The 22,798-nt window shown below is 56.0% G+C and overlaps 9 protein-coding genes and 1 non-coding gene across 10 annotated transcripts; 7 read left to right on the top strand and 3 right to left on the bottom strand.

Annotated features, from left to right (window-relative positions):
- Positions 1-128: 128 nt before the first annotated feature.
- J3D65DRAFT_616106 (uncharacterized protein) lies at positions 129-3,241 on the top strand. The gene is made up of 4 exons (XM_066799410.1): positions 129-903; positions 963-1,450; positions 1,499-1,836; positions 1,887-3,241. Exons 1-4 carry the CDS (start codon positions 441-443, stop codon positions 3,019-3,021), a joined length of 2,424 nt encoding a protein of 807 aa, XP_066657607.1. The 5' UTR covers positions 129-440; the 3' UTR covers positions 3,022-3,241.
- Positions 3,242-4,752: 1,511 nt separating this feature from the next.
- Positions 4,753-6,144, top strand: J3D65DRAFT_665428 (glycoside hydrolase superfamily; the record flags this gene model as incomplete). Its single annotated transcript, XM_066802840.1, has 2 exons — positions 4,753-4,816; positions 4,868-6,144. The coding sequence occupies 2 exons, from the start codon at positions 4,753-4,755 to the stop codon at positions 6,142-6,144; spliced, it is 1,341 nt and encodes a 446-aa protein (XP_066657606.1).
- Positions 6,145-7,003: 859 nt separating this feature from the next.
- On the bottom strand, positions 7,004-8,522 carry J3D65DRAFT_616096 (uncharacterized protein). The gene is made up of 2 exons (XM_066799409.1): positions 8,190-8,522; positions 7,004-8,141 (listed from the first exon to the last, which is right to left on the bottom strand). Exons 1-2 carry the CDS (start codon positions 8,445-8,447, stop codon positions 7,293-7,295), a joined length of 1,107 nt encoding a protein of 368 aa, XP_066657605.1. The 5' UTR covers positions 8,448-8,522; the 3' UTR covers positions 7,004-7,292.
- Positions 8,523-8,918: 396 nt separating this feature from the next.
- On the top strand, positions 8,919-9,727 carry J3D65DRAFT_644587 (protein-L-isoaspartate O-methyltransferase-like protein; the record flags this gene model as incomplete). The annotated part of the gene is made up of 2 exons (XM_066802160.1): positions 8,919-9,020; positions 9,152-9,727. The coding sequence occupies 2 exons, from the start codon at positions 8,919-8,921 to the stop codon at positions 9,725-9,727; spliced, it is 678 nt and encodes a 225-aa protein (XP_066657604.1).
- Positions 9,728-10,900: 1,173 nt separating this feature from the next.
- Positions 10,901-11,729, bottom strand: J3D65DRAFT_549602 (P-loop containing nucleoside triphosphate hydrolase protein; the record flags this gene model as incomplete). Its single annotated transcript, XM_066796961.1, has 3 exons — positions 10,901-11,070; positions 11,139-11,588; positions 11,678-11,729. The coding sequence occupies 3 exons, from the start codon at positions 11,727-11,729 to the stop codon at positions 10,901-10,903; spliced, it is 672 nt and encodes a 223-aa protein (XP_066657603.1).
- A 531-nt stretch (positions 11,730-12,260) lies between these two features.
- Positions 12,261-15,176, top strand: J3D65DRAFT_247643 (uncharacterized protein). The gene is made up of 4 exons (XM_066794781.1): positions 12,261-12,753; positions 12,812-12,840; positions 12,932-13,033; positions 13,294-15,176. Exons 1-4 carry the CDS (start codon positions 12,548-12,550, stop codon positions 15,084-15,086), a joined length of 2,130 nt encoding a protein of 709 aa, XP_066657602.1. The 5' UTR covers positions 12,261-12,547; the 3' UTR covers positions 15,087-15,176.
- Positions 15,177-16,097: 921 nt separating this feature from the next.
- J3D65DRAFT_600782 (uncharacterized protein) lies at positions 16,098-16,813 on the top strand (the record flags this gene model as incomplete). Its single annotated transcript, XM_066797990.1, has 3 exons — positions 16,098-16,289; positions 16,387-16,543; positions 16,593-16,813. The coding sequence occupies 3 exons, from the start codon at positions 16,098-16,100 to the stop codon at positions 16,811-16,813; spliced, it is 570 nt and encodes a 189-aa protein (XP_066657601.1).
- Positions 16,814-18,064: 1,251 nt separating this feature from the next.
- On the bottom strand, positions 18,065-18,153 carry J3D65DRAFT_t29. Its single transcript has one exon. It is a non-coding gene; the product is annotated as a tRNA-Asp (tRNA).
- Positions 18,154-19,017: 864 nt separating this feature from the next.
- J3D65DRAFT_243057 (uncharacterized protein) lies at positions 19,018-21,368 on the top strand. Its single transcript, XM_066794772.1, has 6 exons — positions 19,018-19,346; positions 19,412-19,756; positions 19,813-20,190; positions 20,258-20,549; positions 20,617-20,789; positions 20,846-21,368. The coding sequence occupies exons 1-6, from the start codon at positions 19,212-19,214 to the stop codon at positions 21,269-21,271; spliced, it is 1,749 nt and encodes a 582-aa protein (XP_066657600.1). The 5' UTR covers positions 19,018-19,211; the 3' UTR covers positions 21,272-21,368.
- J3D65DRAFT_247493 (uncharacterized protein) lies at positions 21,369-22,708 on the top strand. The gene is made up of 3 exons (XM_066794780.1): positions 21,369-21,930; positions 22,034-22,314; positions 22,364-22,708. Exons 1-3 carry the CDS (start codon positions 21,465-21,467, stop codon positions 22,403-22,405), a joined length of 789 nt encoding a protein of 262 aa, XP_066657599.1. The 5' UTR covers positions 21,369-21,464; the 3' UTR covers positions 22,406-22,708.
- Positions 22,709-22,798: the final 90 nt, after the last annotated feature.

The raw sequence follows: 22,798 nt of genomic DNA, 5'->3' as shown, positions 1-22,798 counted from the left end.
GCGCCACAGTGCGACGGCTCTGGTGCAGTGCCTGTCAAGTCAAGAGGATCACCACCTCCCGCAAAATTGGAGCTGCATGCGGGCTAGTGACGTCAGCCTCTCCTGTGACCTGCCCGGGCTTCCATTCTGTTCATCTTGTGGGCATCGCCATGACTTGCTACCTGTATACATGTGCTGGTTTGGGTGTACACTCAACGCTGCGCCTCGCTCTCCCTCTCCCTCAGCTCTCTCAACTCGCGACATTGCCCGCCCGTCGCCACTTCCCTGTGCTGCGCCTCCATCTTCAGCCCACAACGACCTACATACATTACCTGAACGGCCTTTGGCTTGCCATCATCACGTCATCTCCGTTGCCGGGCATCCACATTGTTGGTAGATAGTTATCTGCCTGCCTTGCTCTTTGTTTTCCCACCCACACACTGCTGCCGCCTCTCCCGCCCATGGCCTATAACCCCGACCGTCTCTCGCGCGGCCACCGACTCTCGCCGACAGGCCCAGACTCTGCCGCCGCCATGGATTCATCCCCGCTTTCACAGTCGCTCGCGCCCCACCAACTGCCTGGTCCAGGTCCAGGTCGCTTCAACGAAGAATTCGACGCCAGCCAGCGCGGCTCCTCCATTCTCGACGGCGACGGAATCCACCGCTCTGCCTCGCGCGCATCCCAACGCTCTTCGGCCGCAGCTGGCGGCGTCTCGCGCAGCGGCACTTTGAAAAAGAAGAGCTCCGTCAGTAGAAGGACCAGCATCAGGAGAAGCGGAAGTCGCAGGAGCATGCACGCCGGCAGCATCAAGGGCATCGCTGTCCAGGATGATTCCAAAAGCCCAGACAGCTTCAACAATGTCTTTTACACGCCCGTCCCCACTTCCGGCACCCCCACCGACATTCTGGCAAACAGGTTCCAAGGTACGCACAAACTTCAAAAATTTCTTGATCTGCATGGCTGGGATTGACGCAAGCTGCAGCATGGCGCAAGCTCCTCAAGGACCTGATTACCTACTTTCGCGAGGTACAATCGTCGTACGAGACGCGCGCAAAAGCCTTGGTCAAGGTGTCCAACGTCATCAACAACACCAACACGCCATCCATCTTTCTTACCGACGGAGGCATCAACGAGGCCAACCGCATATTACGCGATTATCATAAGCAGTCGGTCGTCGAGGCCAACAAAGCCCGCGACATTGAAACCGACGTGATTTCGCAGCTGAGCGGCCTGAGGTCAGACCTCGGCAACAAGATCAAAGAAATCAAGTCACTTTCTGGTGACTTTAAAAACTCGGTCGAGAAGGAAAAGGATGGGACGCGCAAGGCCGTGGCCCACCTCGAAGATGCCTTGGCCGCCGTCGAAATCGACCCGTCTTCCGTGGTCGGCAAGGGCGATCCCTTTGTCGTGAGACTTTCTGTTGAGCGCCAGATTGAGAAGCAAATAGAGGAGGAAAACTATTTGCACAGGGTAGGCTGCTCTCGCCATTGAAATCTGCACCACCGCTGACTTATCTAGGCATACCTCAACCTTGAGGGATCCGGCCGGGAATTGGAGTCGATTGTTGTGGGCGAAATCCAAAAGGCCTACAATGCGCTGGCTGGTATCCTCAAGCGTGAAGCTGACGAGGCTTACGAGACGGCGGAGAGACTCCGCGCAGGCCCTCTTTCCATTCCCAAGGACTTGGAGTGGACCGAGTTCGTCGAACACGACCCGCACTTTGTCAACCCCAGGACACCCTTGCGCAACATTGACGAAATTGAATATCCCGGAAAACACCACCCAGCGGCGGCTGAGATTCGCGCTGGCATGTTGGAGCGTAAGAGCAAATACCTCAAGAGCTATACGCCGGGCTGGTAAGTGCTTTTATGATTGGCTCCATTGACGATTTCTAATATTCAAGCAGGTACGTCTTGTCGCCCACCCACCTGCACGAGTTCAAGTCCGCAGATCGCATCTATACTCAACCGCCGGTGATGTCACTGTATTTGCCGGACCAGAAACTTGGCACCCACTCCCAACCGGGCTCGTCGTCGCACAAGTTCATTCTCAAGGGTCGACAAGCCGGATCGATGCACCGCGGTCACACCTGGGTTTTCCGCGCCGAGTCATACGATACGATGCTTGCCTGGTACGAGGACATTCGGTCGCTGACAGAAACGAGCGGACTCGAGCGCGAGACTTTTATCCGGAAGCACACTCGGAGCGTCAGCCAAGGGAGCGCGCGATCTGTGAGCAGCGACGGCCTCGACGACAATGAGGCAGACGAGGTTCCTTACTCGGCACAGAGCTCTGACGTAGGCATTAAACAACCACAAGCGATACGGCCTGCACCAGGTGGGCGCTTTCCTTCGGATCTTGCTGTCAATCATCACTTACAGGCTCCACTCTCGCCGTCTAGTGGTAGCTCCGACGCCGATCATGACCTGACGACTGCTGCCGGGGGACTGCAACACCACCAGCCCGAGACGTCGGCCCACTACGCCGCCGAGCCTCCGCGCCAATACCGCCAGCCAAATACGCATCAGTACGAAGCATTTCCGTCTGGACAGCCAGACGGCAGCCATGACGCACAGTATGCATACCAGCCTCAGATTCAGCAGGTATCTCCCGCCCATTCGTCTTCATCGAATGCGCCTGACTTTCAAAGGCACAATAGTACGACCACGTACCAGGACTGGTTGGTACCGACAGGTGCCGCGGCTGGTGTGGCGGGCACTGAAGCTATTCACGAACAGCGAGAGGGGAAGGCCGAGGTGGCATCTCGTACGCCTCTGGAGAGACAGAATTCCTCGTTCGCTCCGACTGTCGACTCGGAGGGAGCATTCGTTGCCGCTGCCAATGTGGAATCCAATGGAACAAACATTGGCGGCGGCACGAGCCAGACCGAGCTCTCGAATGCGACGGCAACTTTGAATGCGGATGGTGCTCAAAAGACTGACAATCCTCTTCCCTCGATGAACCGTCGAGACACGGACATGAGCGTTAGCAACCTTCACATCCCCGGCGAGTACCCTAGACAGGGGTCGATGGCCACATGAATGATACCCATGGCACGGAGCAGTCTGGCGACGGTAGCCTCACGAGTTGACGAGTTTCTTTGCATTGCGTTGCAACGTTGTTTTTCTTTTCTTTTGGGAAACAAAGCTTAGCGTTGCGAAACCAGGGGGGAGGACGATGCGAGGGATGTCGGACGTGGACGAATCCAGATACCACTTGGCGTTGTATTGCGTTTTTATCGAATTCGTCGTTCAATGGTGCGCATACCGCTGGTTGTCTCGTGCCGTGACGGGATGAGGTTGTGACTTGTGAATCATCATGTCTTGTCGACACGCGCCCGTCTGCATGTCTTGACCGAGCATTTGGATACCTTAGGGGGGGGGGGGGGGGGGGGGGGGATGTGAAGGTGGCCGTGCAACACGGGCCGAGGCGCGGGCCTGAGACCGGGCGAGTCGATGCCATGGCCGGATCGGCAGAGTCAGGGCAAGACGCACCCGACTCCCCGCATCCAAAGGAAATGTTTCTTTCCGCCTGGCCCTTGCCTAGCTTCAAACGTCAAACGTTGACCGCGCCCATCGATTGCCCTCCTTCCCCGACGAACGGCCTGATGCACGGCCAAATCAAGATCATGCATGCTGGAAGGGTACAGTAGCATGCGCCTGGCTGCGGGGAAGCGCGCTAAGTCTGACGGCATTGAGGGCCTGAGCAGCCTGCGACGCTGACTGACAGCTGTAGAGTTCCATTGCGTCTGCCGTCTGCCTTGGCTCCTGACGTTGCCCACGTCCCACCGGACGGCCGTGCATGTGGACGGCTAGAAAACCGTTGCGGTGTCACTGGAGCATGGCATGCAAGGCCGTTGTGGAGGAGCTCCGCGCCTCGTGCGCCAGTGTGAGACGAAAAGGTCGACCACCTGGGCTGTCCTTGACTGCTGCGCTGCTGCTGAGCTGGGCGGTTGTAAGACGAGACTTGAGCCTGGCCAATGTGTGGCAGTTCTGGCAGACCGACAAGGAGGCCGAGGCGTATGGTGGCATGGGAGCGTGGACCATTGCGCAGGACGTCCAACAGGACCTGTTCGAGGACGAGTAAGATTGCACATCTCATTCGCTAAGCAGCGACGGGCCGGGAGGGAACTGCCTGAGGCTTGCGTCTTGCGGGTACCTTCCAAGGCGTGCTGGTAATCAAATCCAAACTTTCCCGGAAACTCTATCGCTCTACTGCACCTAACCACTTCCTCTACTTCCGCCTTTCTCTCCTCTTCGGCTTCGTCTGCGTCCTGCTCTTCTGCAACACATACCCTCTCTTCTCTCCTTTGTGGACCGTGTCCCTTGCGCCGTTCCTTAATCTCACATTCCTTCATTGCACGCGCTCGTGCGTACAACACTGCCCAGGCTTTGCTCTTGCGACAAGGAATCCCTGAAGACAAAATCGAGCCAGCCAAGTCTCACAGAGCACTCGAGATTCCAGTCGCATTGGCTGTTCTCTCGCGGTGCTTTGTTTGCCAGGCCTGACCCTCACATTCCTGTGAGCTCAAGTTGCCTTGGAGACTGCTGGTAAGCAAAGTCACCTCGCTGCGCATTTGAGGCGCCTCTCCACCACACACTCAGCCGTACGATATCTCTGACGACGGCTCGGTCCCCTGTCCCGGCTCTTGCTGATTGTGCTGCCAACGCTCAATTCAGACCATGTGCTGACGCCGCTGGCCGGCCATTGCAGTTCTTCTCTCCACGCTCGCTCACTGAATTTGCGGCCGTTGCCGCCCCAACTCTTCCAACATGAAGGCTGGAATCTTCCTCACACTCGTTTCTCTCATTGGGTTCTCTGCTGCGCAGCCGCACCGTGAGTATCAATTTGTTTGCGCTTGAGGATGACGCACTGACGCGCATGCAGGCCACCACCGTCACTTGCACAATGAGCGTCGCGCTCTGGTAACAGAGGTCGAGATTGTCACCGTGACTGCTCCCCTTGTCGTCATCGAGGTCTTCGGATCCGAAACCTTTACCTTTACCGAAGGAATACCTCAGATTCCAATCCCGACTTCGACGACTGAGCTTCTGCCTCCGCCGCCGCCGCCTCCTCCTCCCCCAACTTCTTCCCCTGAGCCTCCTCCGGCTCCTCCAAGCACGCCGCTCCCTCCCATCGTGGTTCCTCCCCCTGCTCCAACGTCCTCGGAGCAACCTCCAGCTCCTCCGCCACCGCCGGCGCCTACGACTCTGTCCTCCACGACCCAGGCTCCTCCCCCGCCGCCTCCTGTGAGCATCCCAGAGCCAACTGCATCTGCGCCGCAACCGTCATTGGCTCCTGCTCCAACGTTCTCCCCTGGCCCGGTCAACAATGGCTACGGAATCAGCTACAACCCGTACAATGACGATGGCACGTGCAAGAATGCGGATGCTGTTAGCCGCGACATCGACCTTTTGAAGGACTACGCAATGCTTCGCATCTACGGCTGCGACTGTGACCAGCTCAACACAGTCTTTTCCGCTGTTAAGAGATATGATGGCATGAGGCTCTTCCTCGGCATCTACAATGTCAACAATGCGGCTTCCGAAGCACAGCAAATCGTCGACGCCATCGAAAGGTGGTTCAATGGAGACTGGAGCCGCGTCGACACTGTCAGCGTCGGCAATGAGGCTGTGAAGACTGGCGCCGCTTCAGTTGGCCAAGTCATTGCCGGAATTCGAGCAGCGCGCGGCGTACTGAATGGCGGCGGCTTTGACGGTCCCGTCGTGACCGTCGACACAATCGAGACATTCCTCAATTCCGACGGCAGCGGTCTCCACCTATGCAAAGAATCGGACTACAATGCGGCCAACTGCCATGCCTTCTTCGACAATTCAGGCTACTTCAACAAAGGCTCAGACGCGGGCAGATTCGTCCAGATGCAGATCGAGCGCTTCAAACAGGGCTGCGGCAACAGACGCACCGTCATCGCCGAGTCGGGCTGGCCGCACAGCACGTCGTGGCCCCTCTCAGCCTTTGGCAACCGCCCAATCCCTGATGAAGAAAATCACCGGGCGGCCATTGCGAGTCTCAAAGAGGCTTTCGTCGGCAACAAGTCAGACTTGGTGCTGTTTTCGGCGCACAATAACTTGTGGAAGCTAGACTATGAGGGCACCATGGGCACCGAGAAGTTTTGGGGGATTCTTGATGCGTTGTTCCATTGAGAGACGCGCGCTCAGCTGCTGCGCGTTCCTACCGCGTTTTTTGCATTCCGCGCCAGTCAAGACAACAGCGCGTCGACCTGCCTGTCGCGGTTCTGTTTTGCACAACTGGAAGACGGAACGAAACGACGGCCCTACTGCCACTGGCCTCCTGCATCATTGAGAGCACTGCACTGAAAGCGCTGCCTGTTTCCACCCACACACAGTCTCTCTCTTTCCCTCCTTGACTTCTTGTACAAAAGTTTTTATCGCTGCCTTCTTTCAGACCTTCTTTCCTTCATGCGTCCATGTACGAACGATAGCGCACGATTCATGATCTCACGTCCTCTCTCTCCTTCCCCATCCTTCTTCACTTCTCCGATCAGGTAGCCAGCAGACTCAAAATGTGGGCGCGGGGGCAGCGCAGGGAGCATTCTGACGCGCTGCTGCTGCTGTGCCATGTGCGACTGGCTTGAGCAGAGCGGTGGCGTCGATTGAGCTAGTAGCTGGCTATGTGCATGTATATGTATGTCTATTAGTGGCAATCAGGCCTGGCAGACTTCGCAGGCAAGAGACGGTAGTGCAGGTAGAGAAGACTTGCTGGCTGGCTGGGTGGGGGTGGTCTTTTCAAACAATTCAAAAATTTCTCTCTTTCGTCTCTTTCCTTGTACTCACTCGTCTTCGTTTTTCTTGACTTGTCTGGCTGTCTGTCTTGAGTGCTTCGCGCACGCGGGGTCTCCTCATCTGGACAGGACGGGAGATTGGTCGGTCTGTTATGGCTGACTGGCTGCCAGGCTGGTAGCTGGGTGGATGTTGTCTATATGATGTGGTGTGGGGTCCTTGCGTTCTAGACTTTGATTTGGCTATAGCTGGGTTATGTGTGTGTAGATGTGTATGTCTGTGCGCAGAGGCAGAGGAGGAGGAGGAGGAGGTAATGGAGAGTTGGCTTGAGGTGATTGAGTAATGTCACTCTCTTGTTCTTTCCTTTCCCGGCAGTACCGTGTGTGGATAAACGGAGGAACTAGTAGCATAATGGGAGAACTGCTTCTTCGTCTGCTTCTCTGTCTTGAACAAAACGTACCTGCCTATCCCCTAAACGGCCTCACTGTGGCGTCCCATTGTATGCCCCACGCCTCGCCTCCCCCATCGTCTCATCTCGCCCTCCCCTTCTCCTACCCGACAAGCCCCTCAAAAGCACCATCCCTCTCCGCCCTCAGCTGCGCCAAGTGCGCCTCCCTCGCCCGCACAACCCTCCGCGCCTCGTCCCTATCAGCAGGGAGGTCTTTGAACGCACGCACCTGGCTTTCCGACGCCTCGACCTCTTGACGCAACGCATCGACGTCGCGTGTCTGCGCGACCAGCGCCGCCAGCGCAGAAGCGGAAAAGGGGTTCAGCGAGGAGGACAGCAGGTGGGTCGGCGGCTCGACGTCGTCTTCTGCGCCACCGGCAGCGGCAGCAGCGGGCGATCTTCGCGCGGCCGTGTTGGCGCCCCGCCGCGAGAGCGTGGGACTGGTGCTCCCCGGGGGAGCGGCGGCGCCCAGAGTGCTGCCCGTCGACGCCGTGGAGCCTGCGGTCGACGGCCGCGCAGCGGACGCCGCGTTTGCCGGCGACCACGGGCAGCCGGCGGCCAGCGCCGCGAGCCGCTCCTCGTACTCGCGCAGCTTGGGCAGCAGGTGCTTGGTCTGGCGGGCGAAATCCGTCGTCTGGCGCGGCAGCGCCGCGTGCGGAGCCAGAGCCGGGTCGGTCGTCAGCGCGTCGTGCGTGGCGCGCACATCGTGCAGCGTGGCGGCGAGCTGCAGGCGCAGGTGGGCGAGCGCGTCGTGGTGGGCTGAGAGGGAGGCCAGGTGCGCGGATTGCGAGATCAGAGCGTGTGCGAGCGCGGTTGGGCTGTAGGTTGATGAGGGGAGCGAGCTGGTTAGGCGGGTGAGAAAGTCGAGGGCGCGGAGGCCGGTGGGGGATAAGGACGACTCGATTGACGATACGAGAGCGGCGGTGGAGTCGTCGTCGTCTAGGTTTGAGGTCTGATATTGCGTTAGACGTGCGTTCGAAAGAGAGATGATGATGCTCACTGCGTCCAATTCGTCGCGCACCTCGTCCTCCAACGCGTTCAAAAGCGCGGCCTCCTCGTCGGCGCGCTCGTTGGCGGCCGCCATGGCCATCAGCGCCTTGAGCGTCTCTTCGTTGCGCTCAAACGCGGGCAGCCGCTGGCCTGGATACAGCTTCGACAGCCACGTCTCGACGTGTTGCCAGTCATGGGCCTGGGCGCGCTGTTGAGCGGCCTTGGATGGAGAGAAGAGGGCGTCTGGAGAGAGGTGGTTATAGTCCATCGTGACGGGGTGGCAGGAGGAGTGAGAGATGGGAGCGGTGTTTACGCATTGTTGTTGTATGTTGGTGTTTCAATTGACCTCCCCCTTGGAGACTACATGCACATCCTGGGTTCCTGTGTAACCGTTGTTCCTTTGACGTTGTTTGGTCTCCGCTCCGCTCCGCCCCGCCGTCCACCCGCACCAGCCACTGCACGGAAGCTCCCACTGCCACAGGAGCTCCAGGTCGCGCCACCTTCCTCCCCGCACCCCACTGAGGTGGCACATGCTTCGACTGCTCCCTTGTCCTGCACAACAACGGCTCATGTTGTACTTGACCTCTCTCCATTTCTTCCGTCTACGCCCGCCATCTCTCGTTAGTCCAAACGTCTCCAATTCGATTGCCAATCTTCAGAAACCATCTCCGCCGCCACCGTCACGATTCGCCTGCCGCAATCCACCGCCTTGTTCTCCCGCCGGCGCCGCCTCTTCACCATGGCGTGGGCCTGCTCTGGCAGCTCCAACTCGGAGCTCATCAACAACATGGCAGCGGCAGGGCTCATTACCTCCGACCGCGTCAAGCGCGCCATGCTCGAGGTACGGGGACCCATCGACCTCCGCACAAGCTGAAGGACTACCAGAAAGAAAGAGGACGGTAGCAATGCTTCTCAGAGCATGGCTATTGATTCGCTGAATGAACAAGTGACTGATTGCTTGACCATCCATAGGTCGACCGCGCACACTACGCGCCAGCGCGCGCATATGAAGACTCGCCGCAGCCCATCGGGCACAGCGCCACCATCAGCGCGCCGCACATGCACGCCTCGGCCTGCGAATCGCTGCTGCCCTTCATCAAGCCCGGGTCGCGGGTCCTCGACATCGGCAGCGGGTCCGGCTACCTGACACAGGTGCTGGCGTCGCTGGTGACGCCGGGGGGCAGCGTCATCGGCATCGACCACATCCAGCCGCTAGTAGACATGGCGCAGAGCAACACGGCCAAGAGCGACGCCGGCCGCAAGATGCTCCAAGACGGCACCATTACGTACGTCAAGGGCGATGGGCGCAAGGGCTGGCCCCAGGGCGCCCCGTACGATGCTATCCATGTCGGCGCCGCCGCAGCTGAGCACCATGAGGCGCTGGTCGATCAGCTCAAGACGCCCGGCCGCCTGTTTGTCCCCGTCGAGGAGGGCTACGTGCAGCACATTTATGTCGTCGATAAGAAGCAGGACGGCCGCGTTGAGAGGAAGAAGCTGTACGCGGTGCAGTATGTGCCACTGACGGATGCTCCCAGCGGGCACTCATGAGACGCGCAATATTTCTTTTCTTCGGCAACAGCTTTTTGCGTTGTCACTCCGCTTGACTTGTTGAGGCTTGAATTTTCCTCGGGTGCTTGCTTAGCGGAGGCGTTGTTTTTGCTGTCTTGCTCTCCTTGATCTTTTTTTCTTTTACCTACTTGTTTGATACCACACCACACCATCAATGCCCGAAATAACACAGCGATTCCAACAACACAACGTCTCCTGGTCGTGCGCCGGTCGCCTCGCATATCTCCCTAGTCTAGATCTAGCTTCAGTCCAAAGGCCCCCATCCAGGAACGCAAGTGCTAAACCAGGGTTCCAGGCTGTACGCGTCCCCCAAGCCGGATCGGTGATGCCTAAGGAGTAAGGCAAACTTTTGCCGAACAACAACGCGCAGCTTATCTTTGCTGGGCTAGACTGGCAGATGGTGCGTCTTGATCCGCACTTTGGAACAGGTGCCATGCTGTTTATGCTTTTGTTTGTTGGCTATTCACACCCGACGAACATGTACGCTCCGGCCAGACAGATGGACCACGCGAGCCAATGGAACCATCCATGCATTCATGGCCAACGGCGCAAACAACGCCTCCTTTCTACCTCGGTTCTCCTGTTCCAACTTTTGCAGCTGCCCAACGGGCGCAGGGGATTAGACTACCTACAACTAGAGGTAGTGATATGCGCAAAAACGAATACAACAGTATCAAGATACCGGACTATGAGAAAGAGCAAGACGTTTGGAAAGGAATCCATGATAGTAGAAACGATGCTGGATGAGTAGCTTGCGCACTTTTTCTCTTCCTCCTTCCGTTCCCGTCCAGCCCATTTTTTTTGGTAAAAACCCCGTCTATAACACTGCTCCAGATCTCTTCACCGCCCCTCTTGTGTGGATATCACTGAAAAGAAAATATAACAAGATTGAAATCAAGAACAAGGAAGTAGAATGAAAACAGTGTAGTGATGAGGCCTGCCCAGGGATATCAATCGACTTAAAAAGCATACGTAAAAACTAACGTGAGGAAAAAGGAAGCGGAGTCAAAGGGTGAAGAAGCTCTCGTCACAGAGAGCTTTCCGGGGGTATAGGCGTACTACTAGTGGTGGAATCGAAGAGAAAGACGAGGGGCGAGGACGAATGGCAGGTTTGAAGGAGAGCTACTCGGTAAAGAGAGACGGGCGATTCGGCTACCAGCATTTGAGCTTGCGCCACAAGCTGCGTTTGCGCCGGCCGCGCGCCGCGTCGTCCATGACGGGCGACATTTGCTTTTCGTTGGCGGACAGCGGCGCTGTTTGCGCAGCGGCTGAGGAACCGGAGACGTGGACGCGGCGCGCTTCGACGACGCGGCGGACGAGCACTACGGGCCGGCCAAGGAAGTCAGTCACGGCGCGCCTCGCTTTGAGGTGGTGCGGGGCAACAACATACACGCAAAGGTTTCTTCAATGTTGACCATTTCGCGGGCGCTCGTCTCCATGAAGCCGCAGCGGCGGCTGCGCGCCCACTCGAGGCCCTGCTGGCTGCGCACCTGGCGCGCGCTCTGCAAGTCGCACTTGTTGCCGGCAACAATCTTGATGGGGGGCACGCCGCCATTGTCCAGCCGCTGCTCCGTCTCCATTTCTATCATGTCCATGAAGTAGTCGAGGGCGTCGAGCGACGACGGGTTGGTGATGTCGTAGACGAGCAGAAAGGCATCGCTGCGCAGATTGGACGCCGCCCAGAGGCCGCGGTACTCTTCCTGGCCCGCCGTGTCGGTCAGGGCGAGGTAGTAGGTCTGGCCATCGATTGTGCGTGTGACGCTGTACGAGTCCTCGATTGTGGGGTCGTAGTCGTTGGTCCAGGCGCTGCGTACCAGGCGGAGGGTTATGGAGGATTTTCCTGTGCCATGGTGATGGGCGCGTCAGTGGCCATGTCTTTTTGTTGCACATGCACACGCACACGCACACGCACACGGACAGACTACTTACCGCATCCGCCGTCGCCGCAGATTGTGATTGATATTCGATTGTCGTCGTCCATTGCCGCGGAATTTGGGGCGCGTCGTGGTCGCATGGGTCGAGTAGGGATGGTGCAGAGAGAAGAGTCGGAGGAGGAGGAGGAGGAGGAGGAGGCGGAGCAGTCGGTGGTCGAAGGAGGCAGTTCAGGCGACGGCGCTGGGATTGCTTTTCTGCGACGGCGGCCGAAACGCGTCGGCGGACGAGGGCCAGTGACGTCTGGAGAAGCGTGGCCGGCGTGCAGTGAGGTTGGAGGAGACGCCGACTGACTGACACAATTGACGGACACGAGCCTGAGGCCGTTGAAATGAGCGATTGGCGAGCCAAATTACGAGAACACGTCGTTGGGTCCAGAGGATACGAATGGGATGGGATGGCAGCAATACTCTCCCGCCGTCCTGGTCCTGGTCCTGGTCCCGGTCTTGGTCCTTGAACGAGCACGCGGCATCTTTATCCTCTCCGCATCAGCATCATCATCATCAGCATCACCGGCCAGCGGCCAGCACCGCAACCTTCGGTTCAACTTGACGCCAGGCAGGACGACAGCGCTTCGGCTCTCCATCATGACTCGGGCGGGGACGTCGAAACAGAAACGTCTAGACGATGAAACTCTGATGGTAGGGATGACGTGGTGAGTGCGGCGGGCGAAACATGGACCGTTTCTTGACATGCAGTGACCGCGTTTTCCATCGATAGCGCGCCGCTATCCACCACGACGCTCCTTCGTCCTCTCCGTCTTCACCATCGCTTGACCTTGACCACACGAGACGCATCCCGACGCCGAAGCCCGGCATACCTGCATGCCTAAGCCCACTGCGGTCCGCTCCGCCCATCCCTACAGTCATGCCCATGCGCCCAACCACCTCGCGCAACTCGTCCCGCTTGAGCGCCGCTCTCGCCTCGCTCCGCGCCCAGGAAGAGCAGGAGACGCTGCTCGGCGACGATGAAGAGCGCGTCGACGGTGACGGCGGCGTTGGCTACAACCCCGACGAGGAAATCTTTGCCTCGGACCCCCACAAGGACCTGCCCGTCTACCGCACCATACATCGGTAAATTGCCTCGTTCCCCTCGACTGCATGTCGTCCATCTCACTCACCCGTCGCACAGGATCCGCCGCCTGATCCTCGCCAGCATTGGTGCGTAATCCCCGCCTCCCATCTATCCATCCATCCATCCATCCACTCCTCACAGCATGCTGATGCTGATGCTCTCTCCCTCTGTGCACAGACGACCCTTATACCTTGGTCCAGCTCAGGGACCCGCGCATGAACGCTCTGATCGTCAGGCCCCTCGTCGACCGCTTATATGACCCCAAGGACTGCTCCGTGGGTGAGTTTCCGCTCTTTTTCTTGGCGCCGCGGCCCCAGTCTTTGCCAAGTCGGCTCTGCATGCCGATTCCCTGTTGCAAAGTTCGGTGTTTTGATGCTTTCAAACTTGCCGAATTCTACAATCCCATTGCGTCCATTCTCATCTCGGTCAATAACCACCGCTTGAATCACATGACTCTCTCAAAATTCAGTCTTCTGTGGAACACTGTTTCACATCTCTACAGTCTCCTTGTACTCGCGTTGCAGTCGCTGACCTACCAGTCTATTGTTTGCTTGTCAACCGCGTCAGATTTTTGCACGAGCGCTACTATCAAGCTCACCACCATGAGACGGTCAACACGACCCGCGCCAACCTCTGCGAGCTTCTTGCTGGAAAGATTTTGAGACGATTCGACGAGGAGCATCCGGGACGGGCTGGCCTCCTTCTTTTGGCCAATGTCCTTGTCGCAGGCTTTGAGCCTTTCCAAAATGCACCAGCCGATGTACTCAGCGAGAGCCGCCATTCCTTTGAGTGGGCCATCCAGGACAGAGGCGGCTACGAGGGCAAGTTCACCGCTCTGGAAATCGCCATCATTTCTGAGAGCAAACACTTTCTGAGCGGCTCCGCTTGTCAAAAGGTTGTCGACGCCGTGTATCGGGGAAGAGTCGTCTATACGCCAATCTGCTTTATAGACATCATCCCCGACCACTACAAGCACAAGCCCGTGCGCTTGTACAATCCTCGCAAGGGACCTGTGCTGAATCACTACCGCCTGATTGTGCCTCGCACCCGCAACATCATTGACATTGTTCAATTCCTGATTCTGATCGTTCTCTACGCCATCGCCATGACCAACCGGGATCACACCCAATGGACGGGTTACGAAATCCTGTTTGCCATTTACGGCGCCGGATGGTGTCTCGACGAAAGCGCCACGATTCTGGAGCATGGCTGGAAGGTCTACACGCAGAACTTGTGGTCTTTTCTGGACATTACCTTTGTCGGAATTTACGTCATCTACTTAGCGATGCGACTGTACGGCTCGACACACGACAACTTGGAGGTCTCGCGGCAAGCACTCGATGTCTTGTCTGTGGCTGCACCCATTCTCTTTCCACGTCTGGCCTTTAACCTCATGCCCGAAAACATGCTCTTCATCTCACTCAGAGCAATGATGGGCAATTTCATGCTGCTCACCCTCATTGCCGCGTGGTGCTTCGCCGGTTTCTTGCTTGCTCTTAGGTGGTTGAGTTTCGGCCAAGTCCCGCCAGATGAGGATCCTGACGCAGAAACGTCGAATCCCATTACAATTTCCAAGTGGATGCTGTACATCTGGTTTGGTCTTGACGCTACCGGCATCGAGCAAGCGCCCAACTTTCATCTGATCATGGGACCAGCGCTCATGGTGGCTTTTGCCTTTCTTGGCAACACCCTCTTCCTTACAATTCTGGTGGCAATTCTTAGCGACACTTTCTCCAAAATCGCCGCCGACGCCAGCGCTGAGATTCAATTCCGACGCACGGTGCTGACGTTTGAAGGCGTCAAGTCCGACTCCATCTTTGCATATCGGCCACCCTTTAACGTCCTCGCGCTTCTCGTACTGGTTCCGCTCAAGTTCGTCGTCTCGCCGCGGTGGTTTCACAAAATCAATGTCACGGCAGTGCGCATTCTCAACCTCCCCATCCTCCTCGCCATCACCTGGTATGAGCGGCGCAATCTGTGGAACCCCACGCGCAAGCCGCTTGCGACGACCAACAAGCGTCGCAAATTCTCGCTGTGGAACTGGGCGCGGTTTAGCGTGCACGGCGACATTCAGGCCGTCTTTGAGACGGAGATCCCCACGCAAGTCCTCGACGACATTGAGGAGCTGGACGAGATTGAGGACGAGGTGCCCAACTGGGGCGGTGCTGCTGCCGGAAATGGGCACCAGCTGAGGCGCGCGACCACTTTTGGTGGTGCATTGAGGAGGTCGAATAGCCCGACGCCCATGAGTCCGCAGGCGCGCACGTCGACGAATCAGACGCGCCGCAGGCGCATGTCCAGCATCGTGCCAAACGCGGATCCAGGATCGTGAGTGAGACAGTGGTCACGCGCGTGGCCTGTCTGGCTTGGCCCGTCTTTGGCATTGGATAGACACTGTTCCCGATCTCCTGGACCCTTCTTTTTTCTTTCTTTCTACCTCTACCTTTGTAAAAGTACAAACATAGATCGTGGTGGACAAACATGACAGATTGATGGACTACAGGGAGCATTCATGCACGCGTGGTCAAATCCGCGCGCGCAAGGCCCGGGGCTGAGCAATCGGCTGCTCGATGGAGATTCTGTACGATGGAAACGACTGATGTATGATGGAGAACGACAAATTGCGAGGCCAGATAGCAGGTGGTTAGTGGTGTGTTCACCAGTTGGATGGAGTTGGATGGAGTTAGGCCGGTGGGGTAACTATATGTGTACCTAAAAAATGACATGAAAACAGGAACTCGATGCGTGTGGGTTGATGTTGAACTCGACACGGGGATGCTCCCAGACGCGGCAACGGTGCCGGGGCATGGACTAGACTGAACGAGCCATGGGTCATCAACACCATACAAGGAGAGTATGACAGAGCATGTGCAGGAGGGAGCATCCGAGGTCAATGTTGAAAGAGGCATTCACGAATGCGGTGTTTCTCTTCTCGTTCATGCCTGATTCTTCCTTCCGTTTGCTATTCGAAAGGCAATCAATATCCCTCCATCTCAACAATCACAGTACGAGTTTGTTCATTACGGCAAGCACTCATGCAAAAACTGCTTGAACAAACAAAGTACTTTCGCCAATCAACAAAGAGGTTCAGGCCTTGGCGTCAACAACCATCCATCTGCACGGCGCATTACGCCCTCTCCCTTCCAGCGTCCGCCTCTAAGCATTTTCCTGCCGCCCTCCTCTGCCAATGGACAGCTTCTTCGCCAACTGTCACGCCTAGGGCGAAGGCGTCGCCGCCGGCGCGGGCCACTTCTTCGAACACGACGCACTCGCCTTCTTCAACGAAGCCGGACAACACCTGGACAGAGCGGGCCAGGAGAGCAAGCGCGGCTTCGAAGGTGCCATGAGCGAGGCAGGCAAGAGCTTCGAAGGAACGCTCCAAAGCACCGAAGACTTCTTCAAGCACAGCACCCCCGACTTCTTCACCCAACACGCCGACGCCGCAGCGGCGCTGCTGGCCAACGCCGACGCGTTCTTCATGGACGGCGAGCACGCCCAGTGGCTTCGCGAGGCGGTGCAGCAGCTGGCGCGCGGCGTGAGCGCCTCGCTGTGCGAAATGCAAATCACGGCGCGCCGGACCGCTTCTTCGAGACTGCGCTCGACGAGTTGGCGATGCTGTCTTGACTGTGCAGTGGGACCAGATTCCGCAAAGGATCCGGACGTGGGTCGAGCAGCACCCCTGGCAGACGGCGTTCTACGTCGCGTGCGGCGTCGTTTTCGTTGTGCCAACGTTGGCGTACGGTCCGGCGCTGGGCATGATGGGCTTCTCCGCCGCTGGACCCGTGGCTGGTGAGTTTGAAGCTGGACCGGGCTGTAAAGGGAGCTTTTTGCCAATTAGTGATGGATTCAGGCTCGTTGGCTGCTGGTATCCAGTCGACGTTTTCGCCCGTCGTGGCTGGCGGTGTCTTTGCAACATCCCAGAGCGCCGCGATGGGTGGATATGGCGTTGGTCCCGTTGCTGCTTTGACTCAGGTTGGCGCTGTGGCTGCGATGACTGCCGTCGGGCTGTCATGTCATGCTGTGGAAGGGAGCGAGAAAGACGATGAGAAGGAAGACTAGAAGTTACCGTGAGATCAGGCGAACGAGTCGCGTAAAATGGCAATTCTTCTCGGGGAAGAGGTAGTTTCCCTTCATTTCTTTTTCTTTTTCCCTGCCACATTGAAGGTTTTGACTTGATGTGTCTAAACAACAGCTCCATAGGCGCATTGGTAATAGCGGGTGGCTGCTTTTCACGCGTCACTATGGTGGCAAATGGCCGCCCCCTAGGCACACTTGTAGCGGTGAAGGAACGCTTCCGGTATGGATACCGCGAGAAGGTCTCCTGTCTTTCAACATCCAATGTGCTGCAGAGTCATGATAAGTAATCGAGTCCCAGGAGCGCATGAAATTTTGGCGAAACATAGTTTTGCAGTGCTGGAATACGAGAGAGAAGCTTGCTCTGCGCGTAGGCTTGGTACTGTGCTCGCTTCGGCGTCGTTTCGCCTGGCGAGAGCCTTTCGCGCCAAAGTCTTCGACCTCGACGCTGCAGCATGGAGGAATCTTTGCGAGCGCATTTTGTTTGGCTCGGCGCGCGGGGCCGCTTATCGGGCGGGCACGGAGCCGCTTGTCCGACGCATAGTAACCTTGTACTCGCATAGATGGTTCGTTGCTTAAAAGCCGTATACGAAAGCGAGATCAAGAATGGCAAAATTAACGCGAGAGGCCCGGCGTCGCCAATGTTTTCTGGGGTATGGTTGGCGTTGGCTTTCTTTGCACGACACCTTTATTACTATCGGTTTTGTGGACGTGGGCTTGATGGGACAACGGGGAGGTCTCATTTCTTTCGACGCCACCTACGACGACATGTGGCGTCCTAGCCCTGCTGATGATGAAGAGGGAAGACATTCCGTCACGAGCTTCAGCCCAGTGAGTTTTGCGTGCTGCTTGGTTGAGAACCCGAAAAAGGGGGTAGGGTGTAAGAGGTCACTTCACGTGTGACGGGGTGACATGGACTCTCCGACGTGGAAAGTTACACTAGCATGTGGATGGCTCTTCAAAGCAAGCGAGGGAAGGGAAAACACCGGTGGATGCGCCTCGGGAGACGAGGAAGAAAAAAAAAAAAAATTGCAAAAGAGGGAGAAGGAGAACTTTCTGCCAGAAGACCTGAAGGAACGTCCCCTAGCTCTCCTTGCGCCTGCCCTGCATAACATGATGTTCTTGCTAGCCAGGCACAGCGCTGGAATGAGGCAGTGGGCCGCCGATCCCGTGGAGTGTTTAAGTGGAGCAAAAGGATGGCAAAAAGAAATGTCCTGATTATCATCAGGAGATGGTCTCTCCGACGGGGAATCGAACCCCGGTCTCCCGCGCTTGCACTACGCTGTAATGACAAGCGGAAATCATCACCACTAGACCATCGAAGACTTGTTGAGAAAGACACTGAATGTTAATTATATATTTTGTATTAATTGCAGAAACCCGCACAAACAACAGCAACCCGTAGTTGCGGGCTCTCGTATGCCTTCTTTACAGCTTTTTTTGCAAACAACATTCATTGGAAGGTCCATTGTATACCTATACGATTGCTTCGATGCAATCTTCAGCTTTTGGCGTGTGCCGTGGAGATCTTGTCAACTTGGCGATCGGTGTCTCGGGAAGAGATGGCAAGCGCTATCCTTGCAAATTTACCATGCAGGTACACAGCTTACAATTTAGACTTATCGATTTAGTGAGTCTATGAGGTTAAAATGCTAAACAACACAGCAAGTCAGTCAAGACTCGGGATGGCGATTCGAGAGATCTTTGGATTGGACGTCCATGGCTCGGAGTTAATGCACGCAATTTAGATAAGCTGCGTCCTCGGACCTAAATCCGCCTGTATGTTGGCCTTGATGTTGGCTTGTTTTTCTACAGTTACCAACCCCACGCAGGCGCTTTCCTTACCAGCGTGGTTGCGCAGTAAATTAGACCTGGAAAGGCTAGCGCTGGACAACGACCGTTACTCCGTCGCCGTCGCACGCCTTGCGGCTTCTCTTCTGCACACCGAGTTTATCTTCAGCATGCTCTGCTCAAACCTTCCGACCAACATCTAAACACTGCACTGTCTTCGAAAGATGTTCAAATTTGGCAATGACATCGTCAAGTCGTTCCGAAGCATGTCGCACGCGTCAACAGCTGCCCATCTTGCCACCAACTGCCGCACTGCCGCGTCGCCGTACTCTTGTCCGCAAAGTGCCAACCCAACCTACACCATCCTGTAACCCGACCGAGCCTAATATTGCTCGGACTCACACGTTTGGCAACTTTTGCTGCGAGGCACTGTAGTTTGCAGAGTTTCTGACCAAATATAGTCGATTTCATTTGAACGCCTCCCCAATTTTTGGAATGGTGGGAGAAGATGAGGGACGTTATATGGTCAAGCCCGAGCCTCATGAATATCATGATAGCTGTTGAGCGAGGAAATCACTGACCCCTTGAAACCATGGGCAACGGCAACGGCAAAATCTTGGCTCCATTCTGGTGTTTCCTCTCCTTGTTTGTCTCATTTGTCTGGTTTTCGTCGTCGGCTCATGGAGCACCGCAAGGCGCTGCGCCAGCTCCTCAATCTGTTCAATGGGTACGCACTCTCAGATGACCTTGCGCGCCAGGCCCCCAGCGCTACTGTTGCTAACTTGACTCCAGCATGTGGGCATGAACCTGAGGTTCTACATCGCACCCGACACAGTAAAGACTCCCAATTGTGCGGCCGATGTAGCTGGGGCAGACAAAGACGCCGGCCTCCTGCCGATTTGGTCAAACGATGGAAAAATTGTGACGACGAAGCCTGCGGTCTCCGGCCCAAAGGCGTCTTTGAGCTTTCGTCTGGTCAGCGGATGGCTTTCTGACTCTGCAAAATTCGACTCGAATAGCCAGACTTTCATCAAAGCTTCCGAGCCCTTTGCGGTGGGCGGCAATTGCTGGATATCTGGACAGGGCGATTTTGTTGAAGAGCAACCATGCGGTGCAGACCGTTTGTTCCAGTTTTATGTGAGTATGCATGAGTGAGTTGCGTTGGCATCCACAATTCTGACGCCATGTCATAGATTGAACAAAAAGCCACCCCTGGCAACATGCATCTCATGCGCAATGCCGATGTCATGCACATCAAAGTTGACCCGAGCGGAAAATTGATTGCAGTCAACGACAATGTGGACGCCAACGTTTGTGTCTACAGCGCAAAGACAGGCGCGCTCGTCACTGCTCCGCCGCAAGATTTCCACGTCCCAGCTCCCGAAATCACCAACCTCATCGGCCAGAAGGTGCCGCCGAGCAACCAGCCCGTCAACGAGTACGAGCTTCCTGGATGCGATGTAGAAACCAACACGAACCTCGACTGCCTCATTGTGCGGGCCTACAACTCCCTGCCCAAAATATGCGAGACAAAGCCTCACAACATGCAGTGCGTGCTGCATCTTGCACCAGTAAGTTGACGGCCCAGTCCCATTACTTACAGGCCTATTATATTTCCAACTTTACTCATGCCTGCAGGCGTTTTGCTTCGATGTACCCGCTCGTCGCTTCAAGAAGGATGCGTCGGTCGAAGTGGAAGCTTGCATACGCGCGGTTTCGCTCGGACCGTGCGTCGCAAATCCTCCAGGAGGAGCTTGTGCTTGCGGCTTGTTTGCTGGTATCGTGCAGTTTGTTTCCGGTGGAGGCCAACCGGGAAAGATGCTCATGGCACGTTCCAATGAGCATTCGCTGGAGAGGAGGGACGGCGGCCTTGGTCCCCTCTTTGGAGAGCCCGAAAACAACTTGCCTCTTCTGGACCAATTTTGGGTCGGTATGTGCATGTCTCATGCTCGCTACATCGCACTTTCCTTTGCTGCCCTATTGCTGATCAATCATAGGCGTCATGAAGAGCTTGATCAACGGGGTGATCGATCTTGTCAACTTGTTGAAGAATGGCCTTGTCTACTCGGCGCGTTCGTCGTGCTACAGCATGACCTTCAAATTGGGGCAAGACCAAAAAGCCGTTGAGAAGACGCGAGAAGGTTGCGCTGAGGTCTTCAAGCCTCAAAAGGTTCACACTCGCACCACATCCACTATGGGAAGGACGTTTTCGCTAATCAAGACTAGCCCATTCCAACAATTCCGTATCAAGGTGAGATCGAAACAGCCGGTGGCATCTTTGCCGATGTTGTTCAAGTGATATTTGCCGTCAACGACCTGGCTCAGGCCGCTGGCGCAGCGAAATGGGTCGGCAGGATCAGCGAGGTCATGACGTACTTCAAACCGAAGGTGTCGGGAGCAGGGAAGATTCTCGAGGCAGAAGGAAAAGGTGGAAAGGTTCAGCTCTTCAACGACTATGGCGATGGAAAGCCCGTGCCTTTCTACACCGAAAAGGCCATCAATGACCTGAGAGACTCAACAGAGCACAATAGTACGTTCTCAACCTACTGCAGCAGGCGTCAGTGGAGATGGCAACTCCTGGCACTGCTGCTACGTCTAGCAAGCGGATGTTTGCCACCGTGGGCGCTCCCAGGTCGATACCATATCTTTTGATACTTGCTGCATCCCCTATTACAGGAAGTATACCTGACCAGTTGAAGCATTCAGGAATTGTGGCGCTTGTGGAGGAGGCATCAGGAAGCGTCAAGGTGGTGCCGTCACGAAGCTCTTATGCTGCAGAGCTACACCCAATCGGGAGCTTGAAGTACCCGGCGGTCAAGCGCGAGATGCCAGGCAGCAGAAGGTAATGGAAGGGTTCAAAGCCCATGTCACAATCGACGAAGCGATCCCCCAGGCACAACGCGTCATTGGAAATGCCTACCCAGCATTCGGAGATCCGGAGGCATTGAGATTGTTCCAGGAAGGCGCAACACAGTTCAAGAACTACTACATCAACGGGCGTCCAGATCCTCCTCGCATCAGCCGAGCATTCCAAGTCTTCTACGACAACCTCAAAGAGATGTACGAAACGTTGGCGACAAAGCCCTGGCTTGAAGATCAGTACGGCAAGGTGTTTACAGACGCCTCGCGGCAGATGTGGGGCCTCAATTTTGACGAAGCAAAATCTGTCGCAGATTGGGTTACCTCTGGTGCACGCGACCACGCCAATCTTGAGGCTGCTCTCCGCAAGATCAATCCTGTCAAAACCTGGACAATAACCCAGCAGAATCCGCCTACGGAAGTCGTTAACATGCTGATCAAAGCCGAGTCTGGTATGATATCCAAAGGTCCGAAGGGCATCTACACATTGAGAGGTACGTTTCATGCACCAAATGTTTGCGTCCGTACTAAATGATACGCGTAGACATAAAACAGTCATCAACTGTCGCCGATATTCGACCCACAAACCCAGAACCAATCGCCTTCTCCACAAGCTTGGGGATGTTTCCAGCGTACATGCCAGCAACGCAACCTGTCCGCTTTGTTGTCCTCTCCGAGACAGGAAGATACGTAGCCTCGGTCACGGGAACTGGGTACCACGAAGTCTTGTTCTACGAGAAATTGTGCGGCAAGTTCCAACTGCTTGGGTACGAGGAAGTCAATGGAGGTGTACAGGCGCTACGAGAAGGCCGCACGCCGCCATTCCTTATTTTCTAGTGAGTCTACAGCATTCTATGTGAGAGTTGAGCACTGACTTTGAGGTAGCTTCCGCGAAATCGAAGCTCCTGCATTCAATCCTGTACCTGAGCCACCGAACCTCCCCATCATTCGAAAGGTTCCGCAATGATTGACGAGGCTTGATGAAAGTGTGAAACGTTTTCAGGAGTCCTTTGAAATGTGTACTGATATTTGGTCGATGGTTGGTTCTTAACTTTGTGTCAAGTCATCCTAAGTTGTGGTTTAGGGAAGTTAATGCTGTCCATATTGACGTTTTGGATGATTCCAACGCCGAGTCCGACGCGTGAGCGCTTTTGTAGTTAGACACAGTTGCGACATGAGATGCAAGACAATTTTCATATTCTGGCATCATAGCCCCTGTCATCATATATCACTATGGAAAGACTCAGGAGCAGTCATTCAGAACCGCAGCTGGGCTCAAGAAGCTGTCCCTCAGGAAGTCAGACCAATCGGGACAATCAT

The sequence above is a fragment of the Phyllosticta citribraziliensis genome, assembly GCF_038025025.1.
Source record: "Phyllosticta citribraziliensis strain CPC 17464 chromosome Unknown J3D65scaffold_3, whole genome shotgun sequence".
Lineage (NCBI taxonomy): Eukaryota > Fungi > Ascomycota > Dothideomycetes > Botryosphaeriales > Phyllostictaceae > Phyllosticta > Phyllosticta citribraziliensis.
The sequence above is the reverse complement of the archived record's forward strand: the minus strand, read 5'-3'. Positions and strand labels throughout refer to the sequence as shown.

What these genes read in the sequence shown, in the direction of transcription:
- J3D65DRAFT_616106 (XM_066799410.1), top strand. Translation starts at nt 441, where the DNA reads ATGGCCTATAACCCCGACCGTCTCTCGCGCGGCCACCGACTCTCGCCG. An exon ending in TCTGGCAAACAGGTTCCAAG is followed by an intron (nt 904 to 962) that starts GTACGCACAAAC and finishes CGCAAGCTGCAG; the next exon opens with CATGGCGCAAGCTCCTCAAG. An exon ending in AAGAGCTATACGCCGGGCTG is followed by an intron (nt 1,837 to 1,886) that starts GTAAGTGCTTTT and finishes ATATTCAAGCAG; the next exon opens with GTACGTCTTGTCGCCCACCC.
- J3D65DRAFT_616096 (XM_066799409.1), bottom strand. Translation starts at nt 8,447, where the DNA reads ATGGACTATAACCACCTCTCTCCAGACGCCCTCTTCTCTCCATCCAAG. An exon ending in TGCGCGACGAATTGGACGCA is followed by an intron (nt 8,142 to 8,189) that starts GTGAGCATCATC and finishes ACGCAATATCAG; the next exon opens with ACCTCAAACCTAGACGACGA.
- J3D65DRAFT_247643 (XM_066794781.1), top strand. Translation starts at nt 12,548, where the DNA reads ATGCCCATGCGCCCAACCACCTCGCGCAACTCGTCCCGCTTGAGCGCC. An exon ending in CCTGATCCTCGCCAGCATTG is followed by an intron (nt 12,841 to 12,931) that starts GTGCGTAATCCC and finishes CTCTGTGCACAG; the next exon opens with ACGACCCTTATACCTTGGTC. An exon ending in CCCCAAGGACTGCTCCGTGG is followed by an intron (nt 13,034 to 13,293) that starts GTGAGTTTCCGC and finishes CTGACCTACCAG; the next exon opens with TCTATTGTTTGCTTGTCAAC.
- J3D65DRAFT_243057 (XM_066794772.1), top strand. Translation starts at nt 19,212, where the DNA reads ATGGGCAACGGCAACGGCAAAATCTTGGCTCCATTCTGGTGTTTCCTC. An exon ending in ACCGTTTGTTCCAGTTTTAT is followed by an intron (nt 19,757 to 19,812) that starts GTGAGTATGCAT and finishes GCCATGTCATAG; the next exon opens with ATTGAACAAAAAGCCACCCC. An exon ending in GCGTGCTGCATCTTGCACCA is followed by an intron (nt 20,191 to 20,257) that starts GTAAGTTGACGG and finishes TCATGCCTGCAG; the next exon opens with GCGTTTTGCTTCGATGTACC.
- J3D65DRAFT_247493 (XM_066794780.1), top strand. Translation starts at nt 21,465, where the DNA reads ATGGAAGGGTTCAAAGCCCATGTCACAATCGACGAAGCGATCCCCCAG. An exon ending in GCTGATCAAAGCCGAGTCTG is followed by an intron (nt 21,931 to 22,033) that starts GTATGATATCCA and finishes GACATAAAACAG; the next exon opens with TCATCAACTGTCGCCGATAT. An exon ending in CCGCCATTCCTTATTTTCTA is followed by an intron (nt 22,315 to 22,363) that starts GTGAGTCTACAG and finishes ACTTTGAGGTAG; the next exon opens with CTTCCGCGAAATCGAAGCTC.